General features: G+C 39.3%; 1 protein-coding gene across 1 annotated transcript in view; it reads left to right on the top strand.

The window, feature by feature from the left end:
• Nucleotides 1-2,636, top strand: part of REST (RE1 silencing transcription factor) — a 14,353-nt gene extending 11,717 nt beyond the window's left edge. The window contains exon 4 of the mRNA XM_023737311.1: nt 1-2,636. This exon is cut by the window's left edge and continues 7 nt beyond it. Coding sequence (XP_023593079.1) covers nt 1-909 — 909 coding nt within the window. The 3' untranslated portion in view covers nt 910-2,636.
• The last annotated feature ends 16,640 nt before the right edge of the window (nt 2,637-19,276 follow it).

The following is a 19,276-nucleotide window of genomic DNA, read 5'->3' as shown; positions in this document are numbered from 1 at the left end:
CCTCCTCAGATGGAGCTGCCGCCTCAAAAGGAGTCTCCTCAGATGGAGCTGATTCCCAAAAAGTCTCCTCCCCCAAAAGATGATAATAAGGAAGTATCTGACATGCAGAGTGAAATGGCACGGAAGGAGCAAGTCCTTATTGAAGTTGGCTTAGTGCCTGTTAACAAAGATAGCCAGGTTCTAAAGGAAAGTGCAAGCACACAGGAACCACTGCCACCAAAGGAAAACTTAAAGGAAGAGGAATCAAAAGACCAAAAAATATTCTCTGAAGAGGAAGGAATTAAAGAAGCGCCTCTTCAGAAAGTAGGAGCAGAGGAGGCAAACAAGAGTCTAGCTGGGCTTGCTGCTAGTACTGAGGAATCTACCAGTATTTCATCTTGTGAACAAAACTTGAAAATGCCAGAGGGCGATATTCTAGATGGTAAACATCAGACTGACACTATGCTTGGTGAAATGGAAACTGACACTGATCAGAACGCAACAGAGAATCTCTCCGGTAAAGACTCAGCAGTTGAAGAACCAATTTTACCACTGCTTCTTTCCCCACCAATAGAAAACCATGAAGCAGTGTCCAAAACTGCTGTGACATCACTCTCTGTTACTACAGCAGTCAGTGAGTCTCAGGAAATTGATGAAGATGAAGGCATTCACAGTCATGATGGAAGTGACTTAAGTGACAACATGTCAGAGGGTAGTGATGATTCTGGATTGAATGGAGCTAGGCTGGTTCCACAAGAAACTAGTAGAAAAAATGCAAAGGAAGCTGTGTCAGTCAAAGTGGCTGAGGGAGATTTTGTTTGCATTTTTTGTGATCGTTCTTTTAGAAAGGAGAAAGATTACAGCAAACACCTCAATCGTCATTTGGTTAACGTATACTTTCTTGAGAAAGCAGCTAAAGGGCAGGAGTAATTATACTTTGGACAAGGTTACAGATCTACCACATTTTATATTCATTTAAAGTAGTAGGCAACCTTTTATTTTTAAGATTGCTTTAATTAGTGTCTGATGTTGGTTTTAGGTGAAACCCTTCCTTAAGACTTTTTGTATACTGATTGATGTATAAATTAGCAAATTCAGGGGAATTAGAGTACTAAATCAGCAGACACCTAAATCTGTTAGCTTATGCATTTAATTGAAATGAGGACGCCAAGATGGTATAGCATTCTACTGTTGTCCAGCTACAGCTTGTCAGTTTTTTTCCTCTTTCTTGTTTCACTTTATTTTTAGTTCGTTGTTTAGCTCTGTAAAAATTGGCATACTCGATAGCAAATTACTTGAAGAATTTGCCTGCTTTATATAAAGTTAGCACTTTAAAATTTTTTTTAGAGATGAGAAAAGACACTTAAATTGAAGAAAAACTCTCCCAACAATGGACAGTGTATCAGTCCAGGTATTTACTTTCTGAGTTTTGATCATTGTTTCCTATTTGTGTATGTTACTGGTCATGAAAATAGTGATTTTTGTGTGGTTTGTGTGTGTGTGTGTGGGGCGGGGGTGCTTTAATGGCTTAAGATATTGCACATCGTTGGTTTTTTGTTTTGTTTTCTTTACCTATGCAGTTAATTTTTTTTGAAAATAGCATTTGTGTTGAACAGGAACACTTTATACATATATATGCATGTTTATTTTGGCATCTTTGGAGGGATGCTTTTATAGGCTTGTTTGCAAAAGGACAGTTTTCTTTTTCTTTGCTGCAATTGTCTTTTTTGCAGAATATTAGCGTGCAAGTTTGAGCAAATGAAACATGCAGGCTCAATCTTTTTCTTTTTTTAATTTCATATCTTAATATCTATGCCAGAATCTGTAGTCCATATAGGTTATTTATTTTGAATGGATGTAGTAAATTTGCAACTCTCAGTTTTGATTTTGCAATAAATAAACCACTAGGCTCTATTGAATAGATTTTTATATCAAATTACCAACCATCAGTAAGTATGTTTTGCCTGTTTTGGTACAGCTATGTCCTAACTACACAGTGTTAAATAAATAGTATGTTTGAGATAAACCTTTTTCCATCGGTGATTGGCATCTGTATGGCTACTTAACTGAATAAAGAAGTGATATTTTTAAACTGCAAACCTTGAGTTAGGAGACAGACGTTTATATGTTCAAGTTATACTGAATATCACTTGTGAAATTCCAGAGCCATAGCTATTACAGCAAACCTAGGGTAAGACAGCAGTAGTATGAGTGCTGGTAGACCAGTTGCAACTTTCTATGACTACAGTGAAATTTGATAAAATTTGAGTACAGTCCAGATTTAAAAATCACACTTTCTCAGGGTTTTCCACAAACTAGTGGGTGTCCTGGCTGTTGCTATGACAGTCTCTTTCTACAGATGAGGCCTCAGATGAATTGCAACTATCCTGTGTTCCAGTGGGGCACTTTGTATGAGAAAGGATGTGTGCTCCGAAATGTTTTTATAGGTTCTTTGGCCAGTCACCAAAGAATATGAAAGAATCCAACATAGGATTTTTGGCAATTCTTGCTTACAACAATTATTCGTTCAGTAAAAGAAAATATCTCATTAGGGGATCTTGACCTCCCATGACTTATTCTGAAATAATCAACTTAATATTTCATTTATTTTTTTATCTGGTAATCTCTTAGGCAGGTTTCAGATTTTGGCAGTACAACCTGAAAGACGGGAAAACATTGATAAAGTATGGGTGGAAAACTTCTGTTAAAAATCTTGAATGAAGTTTGAGTTAAAAAATGTTTGGACTTGGAATTGACTGAGAGGCCAAAGATTTGTAGAAGCAGAAGATTCTCAAGATGAGGAGTAAGTTGTGTGATGTGTGTGTTTTGCATGCTCGAATGGGAATTACTAAATGATGTTGAATTCTAGGCTCTGACAATCATTGTCAACAAAAGATCAAGTTGCGAATATTTATGTTTTAAATCTTAAATTATAAAGCTAGTTAAGTCTTTCTAACAACTAGTTTTAATGCTCATGGGTACATTTTACTTAAGTTACCTTTTACAGTATATATAGAAAGATTCACCTTAAGCTAGATGGAAGATTGGGAATCACAGGTTTTTGTGGATTGTTACATACTTCTGGGGAATGTCGAAGAATTCAACTAATTTCTAATCTAGTTTTTAGACTAGAATGCTAAGAACAAAAATATGCAGGAAACTAAACTAATTGGTCTATGAGAACATTACTACTGGAAATTGAGTGGGAGTTTTGAGGCCTTTCTTCCGGAAAACAAGGATTTTTGATGGTCAGGCCTATATTAGGTTCTGAACCTTAATGCCATGTATTTGTACTTAATTAAAAATTGTATCAATGAAAAGTATATTAGTAATATGAACTTTTAGTTCAATTGGGAGTTTTTCCATTTAAAAATGTGATATTTGCATGGAACTGTTTGAATCTTTATTTTCTCAGCCCTTACCTTCCTCCCACTGAATAGAATTGAAACTAGAATTTTCCCTTCTTGATAAAGGAGCAAAAAATGAACATGTATTTGTAAATTGATGCTTAGTAACTAGTGATAAACTTGAAATACTAGAACACATTATAAGCCTTATCTTAGATAGTCTCATGAAAATGTATCTCTTTTAACTATCTTTTGAACGTGTATTCGCATTGGTTTTTAAGATATTTTAAATTATACTTTTTCCTGTTTTTTTTTTTTTTTTTCCCCAGAGCTACTTCTTCCTTTGGGAGCTACCAGTATTCTTTTTTCCTTTTTAACTGAGGTGAAATTCACAAGGGGCTAAATGTTCTTAATAAGGCTTCTTATAACTGGGTAGATGTACTGCTCTAGTCTTCCAGGAAACGGGCCCTTTTATTTTTTAGAGTCACTTCTAAAGTCACACGGTCTTTGAACTTTGGGGACTATTTTGCATATAGGTGCTGATAATAAATTTCCACCCAAGTAGACCCCGTGTGGTATGTCACCCTGTGAATGTTGACTGTGGAAAGAATACCCTGCCTGTAGCACATTATCAGTTCTGGACTGAAAAGCTCGGGATGAAACTTAATTTTTGGTTTTGCCTTCATTGTATAAATCAGCAAAACTTACAGCCAGTGTACCGAAATTTCCTTGTTGACCTCAGCAGGTGAACTGAGCTGATAGTGTTAATTCAGAGTCCAGGAATTACCTGAATCTTGGTTTGTGTAGATTTACAATCTACATGGAATATTAACAAAATCAGGTAGCTTTTACAGTTTCATGTGTCTGTATAGGTTCCTCTCAATCCCCCCCCTCCCCACATACACATTCAGTAGTTGATGAACTTTGTAAGCTGGCATTGAAACTATAACAAAATTGTACCATTTTTTAAAACTTTTACAGTGCAATACATGTGTTTTTCTGAAGCAAACCAAAGGTAAATTTTTCATGGTTCTTGCTGCCTGCTTTAGCAGCGTTTAAGGGAGGATCTTTTATACATTTGTATTTGTAATAGATGAAAAATAAACCAGATTGCAAATCCTCTTTTTTTTTTAAAAAAAAAAAATCTTAAACCATGCACGAAGTTTTGGTCCAAATTGTGTAGGATAAGTTAAATTTAAATTGCGTTCTGTTAACGATTATGAGTGTATTTCTGTAAACATAGTTATGTTGAAATAAAGTTAAAAAGACAAACACAGTGATGGCTTTGTTTATTATTCGTACATCAAATATCAAGGAAGCCAAATTAATTTGCTGCAATTGGCAAGTATATCAGTGATACCCAAAGTTATTTTCACACATATACTAGGTGGAAAGGTTTTGTTACAATCCAGTGGGTGGGTGGTCCAGAGCATCCTGATATGAAAGAGAGAATACTTTCTTCAAGACAGACTGGGGGTAGGGGAGAAACTGGACAGTTTATTAAAATTTTACATAGTAATTCCATCTTAACCACAGATCCCTTTAAAAGTTTAATAATAACTGTCACTTTTCAGTAGTAGAACTTAGAATTTGGATTCATAATTGGGGGAAAAAAGGGTTGATGTGCAGAAAATAGGTCGAAGTTCTTGAAATAGTTTTTAAACTGAGTGTTCACTGAATGCCAGGGCACTGTTCATCTTTAGAGAACCAGTTTTTTATTATTCATGTGTTGCATTTGAAATATTCTTGGTTTGCATCCTTGGCCTGAGATTCTTTTCCGTAGACCTTAACCACACAACTGCTACCAACCACTTTTTCACGTTTCCCGGAGGCCTGCCCATTACCATGGTTTCTGGTCATCAACTTTAATTAGGTTGATTTACTGTTTAGCATAGAGGGCCTCTACCATCTTGGCATATACAGGCTTGTCATGGTTGCAAGCACACGGAGATGGGTTTGTCACTTGACTTTGGCAGCTTGGAAAATTGCATGTGCTAGACTATCATGAATGAGGGCAGTCTTATATAAAACTAATAACTTAGATGATGTCCTAGGCCATGGCTGTCAGTTATGGGTGAAGCCCAAATTTGAACGCAACTGGAAGAGCTAGGGTACTATTTTAAGGGTTTTATTGAGAAGTAAATGAAACCTGGGGGAAAGAGATAACCAGGATCTTAGACTTTGCTTCCTCTGTTAATGGAAAGAACAGGCTTCTATATTGTGGAGTTCAGAGTAAGAGGAAAGGGAGTTGGAGAGACCTCCAGCTATGTAAAGCATCAAAGTAACTTAATGGTATTCAACTGTTCAGGTGGAGCATGTGACCTGGAAGATGGTAGTTGCAGATCAGAAGGGAAGTTTGGTGATTTTACCTATTCCCACTACCACACCCCACCCACTCAAGACTCCTCATCAGCAACAAAGCAAATTAAAATTCTAAGCACTTATTTCAGTGGTGTGGTAGAGTCATTGACGATTTCATGGAGACTTCTACCTGACCAGGGGTATATGGAATTTAAACACATAGATGTTCTTGATAGTCTTATTTGGTACTTTTTTTTTAATTAAACTTTTTTTTATTGTACTTTTTAAGTGAAGGTTTACAGAACAAATATTTTCTCATTAAACAGTACACATACTGTTTTATGAAATTGGTTAACAATCCCATGACATGTCGATGACGCTCCCTTCTGGACCTCGGAGGCCCTTTTTTTGGTGAAAATACACATAGCCGAAGATAGACCATTTCAAATATTTCTACAAGTACAATTCAGTGACGTTAATCATGTACAATTCAGTAACGTTAATTACGTTCTTTCCATTGTGCTGCTAGTCTCACTTTAGATGAAGTTTTACAGAACAAAGTAGTTTCTCGTTAAACAATTAGTACACATATTGCCCTATGACAATGGTTATAACCCCACTGTATGTCGATACTGTCCTTACTCAACCTTGGGTTCCCTATCACCAGCTTTCCTGTCCCCTTCTGCCATCTAGTCCTTGTCCCTGGACTGCTGTGCCTCATTAGTCCCGTTTTGTTTTGTGGGGCTGTCCAATCCTCTGCTGAATGGTGAACCTTGGGAGTGACTTCATCACTGAGCTAAAAGTGTGACTGGGGGCCATACTGTTGGGGTTTCTCTCGTCTGTCAGGCTGGTAATTGTGTTTTTTTTTGTGTTAGAATTTTGTTCTATATCCTTCTCCAGCCCTGTCCAGAGCCACCTGCTGTGATCCCAGTCAGAGCAGTCGGTGGTGGCTGGGTACCATCTAGCTGTACTGGACTCAGTCTGTGGAGACCTTGGTAGCTGTGGTCCATTAGTCCTACGGACTAATCTTTTCCTTGTATCCTGTTCTCTTCATTCCCCCTTGCTCCTGAAGGGGTGAGACCGGTGGAGTATCTTAGATGGCTGCTCACAGGCTTTGAAGACCCCAGACACTACTCACCAAGGTAGAATGTAGAACATTGTCTTTCTAAACTGTGTTATGCCAGTTGAGTTAGATGTTCCCTGAGACCATGGTTCCCACAGCCCTCTGCCCAGCAATTCAGTCCCTCAGGGAGTTTGGATGTGTCTATGGAGCTTCCATTACCTTTCCTTGTACAAGTTGTGCTGGTTTCCCCTGTATTGTGTACTGTCTCACCCTTCACCCAAGATACCACTTATGTTGCCTATTTAGTATAACCAACAAAGATGGATTTTTCTTTTTTATTGTACTTCATTTGACAGAACAAATAGTTTCTCATGAAGCAGTAGTACACATCTTGTTTTATGACATTGGTTAACAACCCCACAACATGTCAACCCTCTAACTTCTCAACCTTTTTTTTTGGTGAAAATACACAGCCAAAGATACACCATTTCAAAAATTTCTACATGCACAGTTCAGTGACATTGACTATGCTCTTCCAATTGTGCTGTTATTCTCACTTAAGATGAAGGCTTACAGAACAAAATAGTTTCTCATTTAACAGTTACTACAAATGTTGCCCTATGACAATGGTTAACAATCTCACAACACATCAACAATATCCTTACTCAACCTTGGGTTCCCTATTACCCGCTTCCTTGTCCCCTTCTGCCTTCTGGCCCTTGTCACTGGACTACTGTACCTCGTTAGTCTCATTTGGTTTTACGGGTCTGTCCACTCCCAGGCTGAATGGTGAGTCTTGGAGATAACTTCACCACTGAGCTAAAAGGGTGTCTGGGGGCCATTCTCGGGGTTTCTCCAGTCTCCTTTAGGCCAGTAAATCTGGTCTTTTTTGTTTTTTTTTGTGAGTTAGAATTATGTTCTACATCCTTCTCCAGCTCTGTCCAGAACCCTCTGTTGTGACCCTGGTCAGAGCAGTCAATGTTGGTAGCCGGGCACCATCTAGCTGTACTGGACTCAGTCCGGTGGAGGCCTTGGTAGCTGTGGACAGTTAGTCCTTCGGAATAATCTTTTCCTTGTATCCTGTTCTCTTCATTCTCCCTTGCTCCCGAAGGGGTGAGACCAGTGGAGTATCTTAGATGGCTGCTCACAGGCTTTTAAGACCCCAGGCGCTACTTATCAAGGTAGAATGTAGAACATTGTCTTTATAAACTGTGTTATGCCAGTTGAGCTAGATGTTCCCCGAGACCGTGGTCCCCAGAGCCCTCCACCCAGCAATTCAGTCCCTCAGGGAGTTTGGATGTGTCTGTGGAGCTTCCATGACCTTCCCTTGTACAAGTTGTGCTGGTTTCCCCTTTACTGTATTGTGTACTGTCTCACCCTTCACCCAAGATACCACTTATCTATTGCCTATTTAGTATTTTCCCCCACCCCTGCCATCCCTGGTAACCAACAAAGATTGTTACATTTTGTGTGTGAACTTTTTCATGGGTTTTTACAATAGAGGTCTCATATAATATTTGTCCTTTTGTGATTGACGTATTTCACTCAGCATAATGTCCTACAGTTTCATCCATGTTATGAGATGCTTCACAGATTCATAGTTCTTTCTCGTTGCATAGTACTCCATCGTGTGTATGTACTATAGTTTATTCATTCATCTGTTGATGGGCACAATTTATTATTTTTTTGTTGCTGAGAATATGCACAGCAAAACACACCCATTCAACAGTTTCTACTTGTACAATTCAGTGATACTGATTACATTCTTCAAGTTGTGCAACCATTCTCACCCTCCTTTTCTAAGTTGTTCCTCATTAACGTAAACTCACTGCCCGTAAGGTTGCTATCTGATCTTTTGAGTTGCTGGTGTCAATTTGATCCCATATAGATAGAAGAGCATAATGCTCAAGGCAGACATTCCTTACTAGTTAAGCTAAACCATTGTTTGGTTTTAAGAAGACTTCAGGGGATACTTTTGGTTTAAAGTTAAAGATTATCTCAGGGCAATAGTTTCGGGGGTTCATGGCTGCAGACAGTCTAGTTTCGATGAGAATTTGAAGTTTTGCATTTTCCCCCTTTTGATTTTTGGAAGTAGGTCAGCAGGCCTTTCTTCCTAGTTCATCTTAGTCTGTAAGCTCTGCTGAAACCTGTTCAGCATCATAGCAACACACGCAAGCCTCCGCTGACAGGGTGGTGGCTGTGCATGGGTACGTTGGCTGGGAATTGAACTCAGGCCTCTCATATGGAGGCATGTAAGAGTAGGAAGGCCTTTTTCATGATCCTATGTGAGACATCTCTGGGGATACCCATAACTGGGGGACACTTTGCATGGGACTAGAGATACTGCATTAGCATCTAGTAATCCTTTATAGGTGTCAGTTAAGCACGACATTAACTCATTCAACCCTCTCAGTATCCCTGAGAAGTAGGTTGTTATTCTTACCTACTTTCCTCAGAACTTAACTTGCTTGAGGTCACACAGGTGCTAAGTGGCAGGACTGTGCTACCCTGCCTTTTCTGATTAAGTGAAGGATATTAAATCATATGGGGAAATGGATGTTTAATATATAAAAGGAAGAAATAGGAGTGGTGGTCAAATCTACCAATCTAAATGTTCTGAACCTAATCTGAATGTTCTGAATTTACAAGGATAATGTATTAATGTGTTCTTTAATTATATTAACATGATAAAGAGAGGACACTTATTTTAATGGGTCTTACGGGCTTCCCTCTATCATAACATCTGTTGTTGGTTGTCTTTTAGTCAGTGCCGACTTGTGGCAGCCCCATGTGTGCAGAGTAGAACTGCTCCATAGGATTTTCAACACTGTGACTTTTGGAGGCATATCACCAGGGCTGTGTTCTGGGGTGCCTCTGGATGGGTTTGAACCTTTTCGGCTAGTAGTCAAGCACTTAACCATTTGTGTCACGCAGGGTCCCTTATCATAATATCTAACCAGTTTATAGTTACCAAAGACCACAAGAAGTTTACCAGCAGTAGCCAGATTAATTTACCTCCTTGAGAAAAAAGTAAACTGGGGTAAAACAGTTATGCCTTGATTCAACTTATACAGAGATCTGAGACAGCATAAGCTGGCTTTTTTCTTTTTTTTTTCCCCCTCCAGTTCGGGCAAAAAATTCTTATCAAGTGAAAGATGGAACTTGGATTAAAAAAAATTATTTTTTTAAATTTTGGTGCAAATATATACAACAAAACATTCATCAGTTCAGCAGTTTCTACATGCACAATTCAATGACATTGATTACACTTCTCATGTTGTACAACCCTTATCCTGTCTTTTTCCTAATTATTCTATCACCATTAATGTAAACTCAGTGCCTCCCCCAAGTAAAAACTTCCTCTCCCACTCAAGTTGGCATTTTTAGATAAACCATTTCTAAAAATTTAAAGGTAAGTTCTGGATTTATTTGAATAAGTTCTTGTTTCTTGGGCCTTGGTGAGCCTGCTGTGTTGTAACTCTTGGCATTTGTCCTATCTGATCCACTTATTAGAATATCACTTCAGCTACAGACAGTTGCATGTATCCCAGAATTAATAGGGAGTGATGGAAATGAACTGTAACAGGTTATCCACTCTAGACAGCTGCCAGGAGACAGGCAGTGGAGAGAACAAATGTCCCCAAAATGGGTTTTCATCTACTTGCTTGCTGGTCACTGGACATCTTGTGGTTGTAGTTAGCTTAATTTTTTTTAAAACTTTTTTTTTTAATGTATAGCTTATCTTTGTGCCGTCTTGCTACATGTTTTATTTCTCCTTGACCACTCATAGCAGCAATAGCACTGATAGCAGTAATAGTAATGGCAGCAATAAGCGTTTTCTTTCTTCCTGTACCTTTTTGGTGTTTCCCCACTGCCAACACCCACACACACATGTGTACACACACCTCTAAACCTTGTACTGACACTGAGTGGAGTTCGCCCCTGGTTAGCAGATGGCTGACTGGCAGGCAGCCCCAAGGTCAGCCCACCCCACACATAAAAAGTCAGAGGGTGCAGACTTATTTCAGGCCCTTCTTAAGACAGTGAACCCAGAAGAAAGGACTCTCCTGGAGATCCCCTGGGCTATGCTGATATACATGGGTGTGTTGATCAAATCAATTATCAGTTTTGTTCCCCTGTTCCACTTTTGTTCTGACACCAGCCGCATATACAACACTTTTTTTCTCTGACCCTAACCACCTGGAGCTAGGTCAGACCTTACTGTTAAAGGTCACAGTCCTCCAGACTGCCGAATCTACCCAAGACTTCAGACACCAGCCATAAGCTTGTGAGTCCCCATGATACCCTCATTTCTGACCTGTTGGCTACAAGTTCAGGGTTTTTCCACTACTCCTTCAGGATGACACTTGTGAGCTCTGGGGCCCCTATTACTTACCTGGTGGCTACAAATTTGGGGCTTCCTTCTAACCTCTCAGGATACTAGCCGTAAGCTTGGGCCTCCCAAGCACTCCCTCTTACTTCTGACCTGCTGACTTCCACTACTCCCTTGGGTTGACTAGAATGACTCAGAACTCATGGAAAGCGCTACATTTATGTTAGTTTTTTTATAGCAAAAATAATAAAAATTAGTTTCCTTGGGGGGTGTTTGCATCTGATATATATGGATGTTCTGGCAAAGCTCCTTCTCTTTCTCGATCCTGCATCCGACTCCTCATCCTCTGACCTCGGTTCTTGGGAGGTGAGCCATCCAACCTGCCAATTTTGGTTCATCGGCCCCTGCAACCATGTGAATCAGGAGAAGCCTTCACCTGACCCTTGACCCACAGAATTTGGACTTCCCAGCCTCCACAACTGCGTGAGCCATTTCCTTGAAATAATTCTTTGTATATTTACATATATGTACATTTCACTGGTTTTGCTCCTCTAGAGAGCCCAGCCTAAGACAGGCATGATTGACAGACTCATGCCCCCTCCCCCCATATCATGTAGTACACATTTCCAGCCTGGCCAACCCTGACCTGAGTCACTTTATTAGCATAACCTGTTAGGTAAGGTCTGGTCTAGAGCCCTCATCAAAGACACTTCAATCACTGGGGAAATGACAAAATTTTAGAGGTTATTTCTCAGGAAGCAAGGATAAAGAACAAATTCTTTAGGTAAAGTTAACCCCACGCTGAGAAATGTGCTTTACAGTAGAGTCTGGATATGCCCTGAGACCTACGTATATCCCTGATCCCAAATCTTGCCAGAATGTTTGATCACTTATTGTTGTTCATTGCCATCTAGTTGGCTTCAAATCATGTACAGGTTATCCACTCTAGACAGCTGTCTTCTATGCGACATTATGTATAATGGAGCAAAATATTGCCCTGTTGTCTTAGTTATCTGGTTCTGCTATAGCAGAAATACCACAAATGGATGGCTTTAACTGATTTATTTTCTCACAGTTTAGGAGGCTAGAAGTCCAGATTCAGAGTGCAGGCTCTTGGGGAGGGCTTTCTCTCTCTGTTGGCTCTGGAGGAAGGTCCTTATCTCTTTAGCTTCCTCTTCTTGGTTACTTGGAGATTTCCATGTGTCTTGGTATCTATCTTACCCCATCTCTTTCCTCTTGCATTTCACTATAAGCAGCAAGGAGAAACCACAAGGCCCCTTTAAGATCTTGCTTAGAAATCTCATCAACCAGATATCCAAGTTCATCCGTTACAAGTTCTACCTTCCACCTAAACATTTGAATATAACTCAAGTTCTTTGCCACTGCATAAAAAGCATTGTCCTTTCTTCGTTGTCCAATCACATGTTCATCATTTTGTTTTAAAGCCTCACCAGAAGCACATTTAATGTCTACATTTCTAGCAACATTCTGTTGTTGCCGCCATATGTATTCTTTAAGACGATAATCTCTATAGCTCTCCTCACTTCCTTCTGAGCCCTTCTCACCAGAGTTGCCTTTGACATCCATAATTCTACCAACCGTCTCTTCAAGACAATGTAGGCTTTTACTATTAGGTAACTTAAAACTCTTTCAGCCTCTACCCATTACCCAATTCCAAAACTGCTTCCACATTATAGGTATCTGTTACAGTGGCACCTCCACTTCTCAGTACCAAATTCTGTCTTAGTTGTCTAGTGCTGCTATAATAGAAATATCACAAGTGGATGGCTTTAACAAACAAAAATTTATTTTCTCACAGTTTAGGAGGCTAGAAGTTCGAATTTATAGTGGCGGCTCTAGGGGAAGGCTTTCTCTGTCTGCTCTGGAGCAAGGTCCTTGTCTCTTCAGCTTTTGCTTCCTGGTTCCTTGGAGATCTCCATGTGTCTGGGCATCTATCTTACTCCAACTCTGTTTCTTTCTCTTGCTTGTTTAACCTCTTTCATATGTCTAAAGAGATTGACTTAAGACCCACCCTACACTAATCTTATCTCATTAACATAAAGACAGCCCATTCCCAAATGGGTTTATAACCACAGGCATAGAGGTTAGTATTTATAACACATAATTTTGGGGGACACAATTCAATCCGTAACACTGGTCCTGTGCCATCTTCATGATTGTTGGTATTTTTGAGTCCGTTTCAGTCACTGCATCAATCCATCTTACCAAGGGCCTCGCTTGCCTTTGCCCTATCCTCCACTTTACCAATCATGATGTACTTTTCTAGAAATTGGGTCTTTCCTGATGATGTGTCCAAAGTAAGCAAGCCAAAGTCTTGCCATCCTCACTTCTAAGGAGCATTTTGATTGTATTTCTTCTAAGAACGATTTGTTCGTTCTTTTGGCAGTCCACACTATATTCAGTATTCTTCACCACCATCACAATTCAAATGCATCAGTGTCATGGATTGTATTATATCCCCCCAAAAAAGTGTGTGTCAATTTGGCAGGGCCATGATTCCTGGTATTGTGTGATTCTCTTATATGTTATAAATCCTGCCTCTATGATGTTAATGAGGGAGGATGGGTGGCAGTTGTGTTAGTAAAGCAGGACTCAATCTATAAGATTGGATTGTGTCCTGAAGCAGTCTCTTGAGATATAAAAGACAGAAGTGAGCAGAGAGACAGGGGGGCCTCAAACCACCAAGAAAACAGTGTCAGGAGCAAAGCATGTCCTTTGGCCCCGGGGTCCCTGCACGGAGAAGCTCCTAGTCCGGGGGAACATTGATGAGAAGGCCAACAGAAAGAGGAAGGCTTCCCCTGGAACTGATGTCCTGAATTTGGACTTTTAGCCTACTTTACTGTAAGGAAATAAAGTTCGCTTTGTTAAAACCATCCACTTGTGGTATTTCTGTTATAGCAGCACTAGATAACTAAGACAATCAGTTCTTCTATCTTCTTTTTCATTGTCCATCTTTCACATGCATATGAGGTGATTGAAAGACCATGGCTTCGGTAAGGTGCACCTTGGTCATCCTGGTGACATCTTCACTTTTTAAAACTTTAAAGAGGTCTTTTCAATCAGATTTGCCCAATCTAATATGTCATTTGATTTCTTGACTGCTGCTCCCATGGACAATTGATTGTTTACCCAAGTAGAATAAAATCATTGACAATAATTTCTTCACTGTTTATCATGATGTTGTTTATGGATCTAGTCATGAGGATTTTTATTTTCTTCACACTCAGATGTAATCCAAACTGAAGGCTGTAGTCTTTGACTTTAATCAGCAAGTGCTTGATGTCATCTTCATTTTTGGCAAGCAAGATTATGTGATCTGCATATCACAGGTTGTTAATGAGTGTTCCTCCAATCCTGATGCCATATTCTTTAAATAGTTCAGCTTCTTGGATTATTTGTTCAACATACCGATTGAAAAGTATACAACCCTGCTGCATACCTTTTCCAATTCTGAAACACGCATTGTCCCCTTGCTCTTTTCAAGTGACAGCCTCTTGGTTCATATACAGGTTCTGCATGAGCACAATTAAACATTCTGAAATTCCCATCCTTCCTAATGTTATCTGTAATTTGCTGTGATCCACTCAGTCAAATGCCTTTATGTAGTTGATAAAACACAGGTAAACATCTTTCTGGTATTCTCTGCTTTCAGCCAAGATCCATCTGACATCAGTGATATCTGTCGTTTCATGTCCTCTTCTTTGGCTTCAACTTCTGGCAATTTCCTGTTGATGTATGGCTGCAGTAATTTTTGAATTATGTTCAGAAAAATTTTGCTAGCGTGTGATTTTAATGATATTGTTCTGTAATTCCTGCATTCCATTTTACCACATTTTTTTTTGAAATGGACACAAATATTGGTCTCTTACAATCAGCTGGCCAGCTAAGCTATCTTCTAAATTTCTTGACCCTTCCAGTGTTGTATACTTTTTTGTTGTTGTTGTTGAAGCATCTCAATTATTTTTATGTCAATTCCTGAGCCTTGTTTTTTGCCAATGCTTCCAGTGCAGCTTGAACTTATTCCTTCAGTACCAGTGGTTCTTGATCATATGCTACCTCATGAAATGGTGGAATGCTACCAGTTAAGTACAGTCACTCCGTATATCCCTTCCAACTTCTTTTGATGCTTCCTGTGTCATTCCATTTTTTTGCCCGTAGAATCCTTCAGTAATTCAACTCAAGCTTAAATTTTCTCTTCAATTCTTTTAGCTTGAGAAATGCTGATCATGTTCTTCCTTTTTGGTTTTTTAACTCTAGGTCTTTGTGCATTTCATCATAATACTTTACTTTGTGTTCTTGAGCTGCCCTTTAAAGTCTTTTCTTTGCTCTTTTACTTCATTTGTTCTGATTGCTTTAGCTACTCTGTGCTCAAGAGCAAGTTTCAGCATTTCTTCTGACATCCATTTTGGTCTTTTCCTTCTTTCCTGTATTTTTAATGGCCTTTTACTTTCTTGTTTTTCTTTTTTTTTTGAATAATTTATTTTTGTTGTTGAGAATACACACAGCAGAACATATGCCAGTTCAACAGTTTCTACATGTACAATTCAGTGACATTGATTACATTCTTTGAGTCGTGCAACCATTTTCATCCTCCTTTTCTGAGTTGTTCCTACCTCGTTAACATAAACTTACTGCCCCCTAAGTTTCTTATCTAATCTTTTGAGTTGCTGTTTTTAGTTTGATCCCATATAGATAAATCTTAAAGGAGCTTAATGCTCAAGGCAGACATTGTTTACTAGTTAAGCTAAACTATTGTTTGGTTTTGAGAAGGCTTCAAGGTATTTTTTGTTTGTTTGTTTTATTGTTGTAGTTTAAATGAAGTTTACATTTCAAGTTAGTCTCCTGTTCAAAAATTTATACATACATTGTTATGTGACCCTAATTGCTCTCCCCATACTGTGACAGCACACTCCTCCTTTCCACCCCTGATTCCCCATGTCCATTCAACCAGCTCCTAACCCTCTCTGCCTTCCCATCTCACCTCCGGACAGAAGCTGCCCGTTTAGTCTCTTGTATCCACTTGAGCTAAGAGGCACACTCCTCACGAGTATCACTTTATGTCCCACAGTCCAGTCCAATCCCTGTCTGAAGAGTTGGCCTCAGAAATTGTTTTAGTTTTGGGCTGATAGAGAATCCGGGGGCCATGCTTTCTGGGGTTCCTCCAGTCTCAGTCAGACCATTAAGTCTGGTCTTCTTACTAGAATTTGAGTTCTGCACCCCACCTTTCTCCTGCTCCATCCGGGACTCTCTGTTGTGTCCGCTGTGAGGGCAGTCACTGGTGGTCAGGGGATATTTTTGGTTTAAAGATTAAAGATTATCTTAGGGCAATAGTTTCAGGGGTTTATCTACCTTCCATGGCTCCAAAAAGTCTGAAGTCCATGAGAATTTGAAATTCTACTCCGTAGTTTCCCCCTTTTGATCAGGATTCTTCTATAGAATCTTTGATCAAACCATTCAGTAATGGTAGCCAGACACCATCCAGTTCTTCTGGTCTCATGGCAAAGGGGACAGTTGTTCATGGAGTCACTTAGCCTCACTTTCCATTTCCTTCTCATATTCCTGACTCTCCTTCTTCCTCTTCTCCAGGCAGATAGAGACCAATTGTTGTACTTGCAAGCTTTTAAGATCCCAGGCACTACACAATGAACTAGGAAGTAGAAGGGAAGCACTAAACAAGATATTAGGCCAATTAACTGGCATGTCCCATGAAACCATGACCCTAAACCTCCAAACCAAGGAACCAAATCCAATGAGGTATTTGGTTGTATATAAGCAGCTTCAACAGCTACTCTTTTGTGTGGTGTGTATGTCATTGTTGCAAATATGTCTATCACACAACTTTTACTGATTCAAGTTTTTATAGGTGTATAACTTTCTTTCACTTTCTTCATGTATACTATGATATTCTTGATATCATCCCACAACTCTTCTTGTCTTTGGTCATTAGTATTCAGTGCATCCAGTCTATTCTTGAGATCATCTCCAAATTCAGTTGGGATTTTCAAGGTCATACTTTTGTACTTGTGTACTTGCTTTCATTAGATGTGTTAATCAGATGGCTTCTTCAAGCTGTTAATAATTATGTAGGTATATGCTGAAACTAATTCATAAAGCTTTTAAAAATCCTTCACTTTATATCTTTTTTTATTGTCCTTTAAGTGAAAGTTTATAGTTCAAGTCAGTTTCTCATACAAAAATTTATACACACATTGCTATGTGACCCTAGCTACTCTCCCTATAATGTGACAGCACACTCCTCCTTTCCACCCCAGATTTCCTGTGTCCATTCATCCAGCTCCTGTCCCTTTTTGCCTTCTCATCTCACCTCCAGACAGGAGCTGCTCATTTAGTCTCATGTATCTACTTGAGTTGAGAAGCACTCTCTTCATTTTATGTTGCATAGTCCAGTCTAGTCTTTCTCTGAAGAGTTGGCTTCGGGCATGGTTTCAGTTCTGGGCTAACAGAGAGTCTGGGGGTCATGTCTTCTGGGGTCCCTCCAGCCTCAGACCGTTAAGTTTGGTTCTGCACCCCACTTTTCTCCTGCTCCATCAGCGACTCTCTGTTGTGTTCCCTGTCAGGGCGGTCATTGGTGGTAGCTGGGCACCATCTAGTTATTCTGGTCTCAGGCTGATGGAGTCTCTGGTTTATGTGGCTCTTTCTGTCTCTTGGGGTTCTATTTTCCTCGTGTCTTTGGTATTCTTCATTCTCCTTTGCTCTAGGTGGGTTGGGACCTGATGTATCTTAGATGGCTGCTAGCTCGCTTTTAAGATCCTGGACGCCACTCACCAAAATGGAATGAAGAACATTTTCTTAATAAACTTTGTTATGTCAATTGACCTAGATGTCCCCTGAAAGCATGGTCCCCAGACCCCCACCCCTGCTACTGTGTCCCTCGAAGTGTTTGGTTGTATTCAGGAAACTTCTTAGCTTTTGGTTTAGTCCGGTTGTGCTGACTTCCCCTCTACTGTGTGTTGTCCTTCCCTTCACCTAAGATAATTCTTGTCTGCTATCTAGTTAGTGAATACCCATCTCCCTCCTTATCCACCCTCGTAACCATCAAAAAATGTTTTCTTCTGTGTTTAAACCTTTTCCTGAGTTCTTATAATAGTGGTCTTATACAATATTTGTCCTTTTGCGACTGACTAAATTAACTCAGCATAATGCTTTCCCGATTCCTCCATGTTATAAGATGTTTCATGGATTCATCGTTGTTCTTTATCATTGCATAGTATTCCATTGTGTGAATATACCATAATTTGTTTATTCATTCGTCTGTTGATGGGCACCTAGGTTGTTTCTATCTTTTTGCTATTGCAAACAGTGCTGCAATGAACATGAGTGTGCATATATCTATTCGTGTGACGGCTCTTATTTCTCTAGGATATATTCCAAGGAGTGGGATTGCTGGATCGTATGGTACTTCTGTTTCTAGCTTTTTAAGGAAGTGCCAAATTGATTTTCAAAGTGGTTGTACTGTTTTACATTCCCACGAACAGTGTATAAGTGTTCCAGTCTCTCCACAACCTCTCCAACATTTATTATTTTGTATTTTTTGGATTGATGCTACCCTTGTTGGGGTGAGATGCTATCTCATTGTAGTTTTGATTTGCATTTTTTTAATGGCTAATGATTGTGAGCATATCCTCATGTGTCTGTTAGTCACCTGAATGTCTTCTTTGGTGAAATGCCTGTTCATCTCCTTTGCCCATTTTTTAACTGGGTTGTTTGTCTTTTTCACATTATATCTTTTTACCTAATTCTTTTTCCCTTTATGATACTTTTTGCACTAAACGGTGGGAACAGTTGTTCAAATTATTTCTTTTTTTGTTTCAACCATGTTTAACCTGTGCCCCCTTTTGATGAACATAATCCCATTGTATTCCCACCACCCTCCAAGTTTGTGACACATAAGGTGGTCAGCCTCTCTCCTTCTCCCCTTCAAGACTATTGAGTAGGAGTTGAAGTTCATTTATTTTTCTAAATATGTTGTTTTGTTTTAGGTGAAAGGTTACACAGCGAATTAGGTTTCCATTTAACAACTTTTATACAGTTATATATGCACATGCATGTACTCGCATATGCCTTCCTAGACACATATATGAATATATATGTACCTATGTAACCACACATATATTTTTTTTTCTTTTTTATATTTTATTGTACTTCAGGTGAAGGCTTACAGAACAAATAGTTTCTCATGAAACAGTAGTACACATGTTGTTTTATGACATT

The sequence above is a fragment of the Trichechus manatus genome, unplaced genomic scaffold, assembly GCF_000243295.1.
Source record: "Trichechus manatus latirostris isolate Lorelei unplaced genomic scaffold, TriManLat1.0 scaffold00101, whole genome shotgun sequence".
NCBI lineage: Eukaryota > Metazoa > Chordata > Mammalia > Sirenia > Trichechidae > Trichechus > Trichechus manatus.
Note: the sequence above shows the minus strand (reverse complement) of the source record. Positions and strands in the feature narration are given on the sequence as shown.